The 6,140-nt window shown below is 36.3% G+C and overlaps 1 protein-coding gene across 3 annotated transcripts; it reads left to right on the forward strand.

The window, feature by feature from the left end:
• Positions 1 to 211: 211 nt before the first annotated feature.
• On the forward strand, positions 212 to 6,075 carry LOC127350153 (uncharacterized). 3 transcript variants are annotated; one of them, XM_051376484.1, is made up of 5 exons: positions 212 to 350; positions 594 to 974; positions 1,782 to 1,838; positions 2,299 to 2,418; positions 5,307 to 6,075. In XM_051376484.1, exons 1-5 carry the CDS (start codon positions 308 to 310, stop codon positions 5,465 to 5,467), a joined length of 762 nt encoding a protein of 253 aa, XP_051232444.1. In that variant the 5' UTR covers positions 212 to 307; the 3' UTR covers positions 5,468 to 6,075. The 3 variants fall into 3 exon arrangements, with proteins under 3 accessions (XP_051232444.1, XP_051232446.1, XP_051232445.1); XM_051376485.1 differs by having other exon boundaries at positions 227 to 350; positions 597 to 974; XM_051376486.1 differs by lacking the exon at positions 1,782 to 1,838 and having other exon boundaries at positions 213 to 350.
• The last annotated feature ends 65 nt before the right edge of the window (positions 6,076 to 6,140 follow it).

Here is a 6,140-nt window from a genome sequence, read left to right on the forward strand (position 1 = left end):
AATGAAACAACTGTGCATTAGTGTCTGGTCAGGAATCTTTCTTTTATAAAGCCTACACCATTTTCCATCCTCAAGTGTTGTTTGTGCAACCTCCACAATTCAGTAACAGCAACTTACTCTCACAGTACGGTGAGACAAAAAACTCTTCCTCCCACCCACCCACCCACCCACCCACACACACACACACACACACACACACACACACACACACACATACGTTTTTGAGCTTACTACTGACATATTTGCAGACAGGCAGGCAGCAGAGACAGGATGAGTCTGAGCAGAAGACCACCTCTCACATAATACAATGGAAATGTGGCTGAGACAGACAACTCTGGTGTTCCTCACAGGTAAGATCAAAACAGACAATACGCTACAAAAAACAATGCAATAGAGTGCTTGAGGCTGTTTAATAGATAATGAATTACACCTGTAGAATGAAACACATTTGCCTGTTTGTAGACTTTTGAAACTGGCTAACTGATATCTATCTATCTATCTATCTATCTATCTATCTATCTATCTATCTATCTATCTATCTATCTATCTATCTATCTATCTATCTATCTATCTATCTATCTATCTATCTACAGTAGCTGTAGCAGCCACGAGGATATCAGGTCAAGCTTCTGTGAATCTGGATGGGAAACAAAAAAGAGTGGAAGTTCCTTTTGGTTCCCCTCTGGATTTGAACTGCAGTTTGGATACAAGCGGATTTGACAGATTCCGGGTATTTTGGTATTTTTACCCTTTGGGATCTTCATCGAATGAAAAAGGAAATATTTCTGTCAAGATCATTGACAAATTTGCAAACTCCACCATGGTGTCTAAACAGAAGGGTGATGGCCAAGACCTGTTGTTGAGTCACACTTCAAGTGCTACAAAAAACCACAGCGGATGGTACTATTGCGAAGTTACAGAGGAGATTCCTTTCAATAAACACTTGACCAGCAATAAAACAGAAGTAATTATAAGTAAGTATTACTTGTACCTCATAAAGCCAGTAACACTGCACTTTAAGTTGCCCTACTTAACATTGATAACCAGCATACAAACATTTACTAAATGGTTTATAAAGGAAGTTTTTCCTCCTGGGAGTGGGGTTTTAAGGGGTCCCCAGCAAAAGGAGGAATACAGTATTTGACCTTAAATCCCATTTTTTGGATAGACTGACCGTTTTTAATTATATAATAACTTATAACATTTATATCATGTATAATGCTTGCAGTTGATCACTGATTGACTATGAAGACTTCAAACTTTAAAATCAATTCTCAGAGGGGATTTCTTAAAATCCTCTTAAATTGGGTGTCCAGGGTCAAATGTGCATTTTTTTGTCGGGGTCTTTGACGTGAAAAAGTTTGGCAACCCCTGTTTTATAATGCACTAATGATAATGTAGTTGTTTTAAGTGTTTATTAATGCACCATATTTATCCACAATTATAACTTCTTATATGAAGACATATGTGATATTATTACAACTGTAATTATCTAGTATCTTATCTAGTATTTTATCACTTCCACTCATGGCTGCCCACTGGAGGAGTTATATGTTGATAAATACATTAATAAATATTTGCTTATAACTACATTATAGTGGCTTATAAACCATTTATTACATGTTTGTATGGCGCTTATAGATGCAAAAAAGTGTACATAAAGTAAAGTGTTGCCATAAAGCCTATTGTGATGAAACAATATATCATGAAGGGATCGATATATACTTGTACTTGACTAAAGGAATGACTCTTAAAGTATCATTTTGTTTCCTTCATGACAGCGAAGATTGGGGAACCTACAACGTACCCGTCAATACCCATAGTTACGGATAAACAAGGTGTGTGTGCATGTATGTGTGCGTGCGTGTATGTGTGCGTGCTTGTGTGTGTGTATCTCTATACATACCAGTACCTAGCTTCCATGAATAATAATGTACCATGTATTTTTAGGACCCAGCACAGGATGAGTTGCATGTATTTCTGGTGGTCATGAGCACTGACTTTCTACTGAATGTTGCATTAAGTTGACAGAGGTTGACAGATATAATTTTTTCACTTATAGAGGTGATGAAACCACAGGGGTGAGAGGTCCACAGAACGGATCTTATCACATATCAAACTCAGGTTACCTGAGGGGACGTTTTGTATAGGAACTACTCAACAAGTCAAGCTTGATGTACTTGGAATTAAGTAAAATTGTGATAATGATATGTTTAACAAATGGAATATCGTGTGCACACATATATTCACTCTAATAAACTGTGATCACATTTCAAGACAAAGTTTTTTCTCTTGCAGCATTTCCAGAAGACGAAGACAAATTGTGGCCGTGGATCTTGTTGGGGGTGTCTGCTTTCATCCTGATCGTCCTGGTGATCCTTTGTGTCTTGTTGAGAAGAAGATGTTGCAGAAGCAGAGGTACCAGTCTTCCTTTTGAGTCGGAAATTTTAGATAATCAAGACACCAAAGACACAAAAGTAAAAGACAGCTGTAGATTGTAGATAAGCTCTGTGTCGACTGTAGACACGGCTTGGATGAAAGCTGCTCTTACCAAGTCAGTTCAAAAATGCTCTGAATGAATATTTAATATTTTTCATTTTTGCATTAAACAGAAGAAATGAGGGACAGGCTGCTTGTGTGCGTGTGTGTGAGTGACAGAACAAAAGAAAGAAAGGAAACACTGTTTGCATAAAAGCAGGTAGTTATATCTGCCCACCTCGTGGCCGGTGGATGCAAACTGAGTAAGCAGGTGGTTTGTGTGGTTCAACAGCATATCATGAGACAATCTGTAGTTTCAAAGTAGGACAGATGAGGCTAACTAAGACTGGTGAAAGACCAACAGCCTCAAAAGACAAGTAACTCATTTTTCAGGGCACGATGAAGACAGTGAGATTTGATCACAGCCGACTGATCCATACTGAGAAAAATACCAGATATTTGCAGTAGTAATTCATGCAAAGCTGGAAAGAAATCCACCCACACTCCACCAGTCACCATTTGTTTGTTTGCTCTGACAGTCATAAAGACAGTTTTACTTGCGGTAAAGCAGCTACAGTATAAAATTCACACAGAAAATACATTTATATAAAGATTCTTACTAAACAGAAACAAACTGAATATGTTTGGGCATTGGACTGTTTATTGGTCCGACACTAAAAGACATTAGAAAACGTCAACAGGTCATTTTTCAACATTTTATACGCTGAACAATTAATCCAATCATCAAGTAATTAAAGAGCAGATTGACTGATAAAGAAAATAATCATTAATTGTTGCTCTAAGAGAATTCAAATGTAAACTTATCTTCAATTGAAGCAGTTACGCACTCTATAAGTCTTGGTGATCATAGCGGGTTACACTGCGTTTGTAATGATCTTTATCATCGTGCAACATACATACGTGTATCATAATTTCACTGATCCTAAAATGTCATAAAGACTCTTGAAATTCAACAGCCTAGTTACCTAGTTTTATGTTAGTGAAGTAGTAACATCACAGAGGGGGCCTCTCACGCAGGTGGAAATATGTGGAAGTGAGTTGGCCTGTTGGAGAGGATGTAGCAGTTATTTAGGAGTAGGACAGAGATGACATGTTGCCTATATATATATACAGAGAATGGTTACGGCAAGCTACAATATTTCTTGTGTATTGTGAGCATGACGATAAGATTTCTTCTGTATTTTGTTTCGTGTGTTTTATATTACTGTTACAGAAAGGTGTACACGGACCGTGAGAAGCTTGTATACTGTAAAACTTAAATTAAAAGCAGGGTCACAATTAGACTCAGGTCTCCTTTACTAGTTAGATGTCTGGTCTGGTTCTTATAGAAATTGTTTGGCTGCATAAAACCTCTTAAAGCCATCCGGGTCGCCTGCTTGAGCATTTTCTGAGCTGCTTGGATCGCCTAAACAAACATGACTGTTTAAACTTTTGTCAATACGGACTTCCTACACAGTGTTAGATTCTCCACAGTTCAGTCGCTCAGTTCAATTTAAGGAAACCACAAGCACCAACGTATCTAATGATCACATGAATGATTCATAATACTGGTTTAAATAAACAATCTGATAGTATTGTGCAAAGGGAATTAAACATCTGTCCCATATAGATGCCTGTTCCAAATAAAGGCAGGTTGAGTTGCAGGCTATCGATTGCAGTTTTGCGGCATGTGGACTTTTTGTTGAAACAGATGTTTGTTTGATGGATGCTCTTCAACTGGTTTGCTGTTTGTAATCTCTCAGTGAACTTATAGGCTCATATCAATACAGTTCTTTGACATTTCACCATCTTGACTAGAAAGAGAAATTTCATTTTCATGACATTGATGATTAATTAATTTACTTTTGAGTCATTCATTTTGAGTGACTGATGGCTTTTTGCAGCACAGAGTGTTAGGGGTTTCCAGTAAGGTCAGACAGTAGGTTTATTTTAAATTTTAGTGAATTAAAGGATGAGTCATCATTCAATATTTATTTTAATTTTAATAGTTTACTTGATATATTTACTTCACATATGTGTATACATTATAGACTTTTAGTTACAAAGGAAGCTTCTTCATCCTTAACTAACAGCATTTATTGAGTTCATAAACCAAATCTGTGAATCATTTAGAAATATTATAAGTTGATAAGAGCAATCTGTGCTAGTTTGAATTCTTGAACACTGGATGTAATGACAGTAGATAATTCAACCCAAGGTACGTGCACGGCAGTGTTAATTTAACTAGAAATATTACATATATAAAATCACAGGATGTTTAATTTATGTGGCTTTTTTTCCCCAATGCATAACAATTTATTGCAAAATATATATTTCCCAATTTACACTTTCATCAACTAACACTGACCCAGATATTTGGTTTCTTATTCTCCCTTGTTGTCTATATCTTGCTGTTGCTGCTTTTTTATGCTTCTGCTGTTCACTGTCCTCTTCGCTTCTGTAACACTGCACATTTCCCCTCAGTGGGATCAAGAAAGTGTTATCTAACTTATCTTATCTCTCATTTTCACAAACATATTCCAGTCAAAACACATCAAAGTTTAAAGGGTGAAACAGTATTTTAATTAAACTTTAATTATCATTCATTTATTCTGTCTCCAAAACCCATTTTATTTATCATAATTGTTTATCTAAAGGGAGATTTGGTCAAACAAACAAACAATACTACAACAAATCACATTTCAGATTCTGTTCAATGTGTCCGACAAGCTAGTGGTGTCATATAATGGTTAATAAATGAACTTAATGGGGGGTTTTCAACCTAACAAGAGAAATGACTACTGTTTTTACTTTTTTTTTTTTGATAGACGCAGAAGATCCAATCTATGCAAACACTCGTCCTTTGGCCAACAAGCAGCCCTCTCCTCGTCCAGGGATGCCGGTGGATAACCTGAAAGCCTCCAGTCAGAACCTCCGGAACCCGAGTCCCGGCAAGAGATACGATGAAGGCAAACGGAGACATAAATAATGAAGAAGTCAGAGACCTCACAAAGACTCAACTCCAACAATTGTGACAATTCTCACTGCACTGGAATTGAATGTATTGTTGAATATTGTGTTTTTTTATTCTAGTTTATGTATTTTAGCTTTACTGAAAACTGAATTTAAAAAAAAAATCTTATTCTTTTTCTTATGTTATGTGTTTCTTCTTGGGCATTTCTTGTAAAATAGCTTTTATCAGCCACTAGATGGCAGGTGGTGGACGCTGTCAGTGGATAAATTAAAATTCTCTTTTTTCTTTACTGTAGGATATAACACCTGATCATATGTAAACATGTTGGCAGCAGTTGTGTTGTAGCAATTAAGAAAAAATGGCAAATAGCTATTTCTAATATGAATTATGTAATTATGGGACTTAAAAAGTTTTTTTTTTTAATCAACCGTTCTTGTTGTTAGAGTTTATATAAAATCACAAGGTACTGTTTTTTTCCTTCTGTACAGTTTGTAATAATCCTGATTGTTAGTAGGCTATACAACATTGATAGGTTGCTATATTGTCACAATATCACAAGTTCATTTTGAATATCAACGTGGGCTGAACACACGTCAAAATAAAAGAAATAAGAACAAAAGTGGTCCAAACCGAGGGGACATTGGGTATTGTTTTGCTGTTACACAGCTGACCGGTTGCGAAGTGAGTG

Source organism: Dicentrarchus labrax, unplaced genomic scaffold (assembly GCF_905237075.1).
Source record: "Dicentrarchus labrax unplaced genomic scaffold, dlabrax2021, whole genome shotgun sequence".
NCBI lineage: Eukaryota > Metazoa > Chordata > Actinopteri > Moronidae > Dicentrarchus > Dicentrarchus labrax.

Excerpts from the sequence above, each read along its gene's own strand:
- LOC127350153 (XM_051376484.1), top strand. The coding sequence starts at position 308 with ATGGAAATGTGGCTGAGACAGACAACTCTGGTGTTCCTCACAG. Across the intron at positions 351-593 it reads AACTCTGGTGTTCCTCACAG|TAGCTGTAGCAGCCACGAGG; the intron begins GTAAGATCAAAA and ends ATCTATCTACAG. Across the intron at positions 1,839-2,298 it reads CATAGTTACGGATAAACAAG|CATTTCCAGAAGACGAAGAC; the intron begins GTGTGTGTGCAT and ends TTTCTCTTGCAG.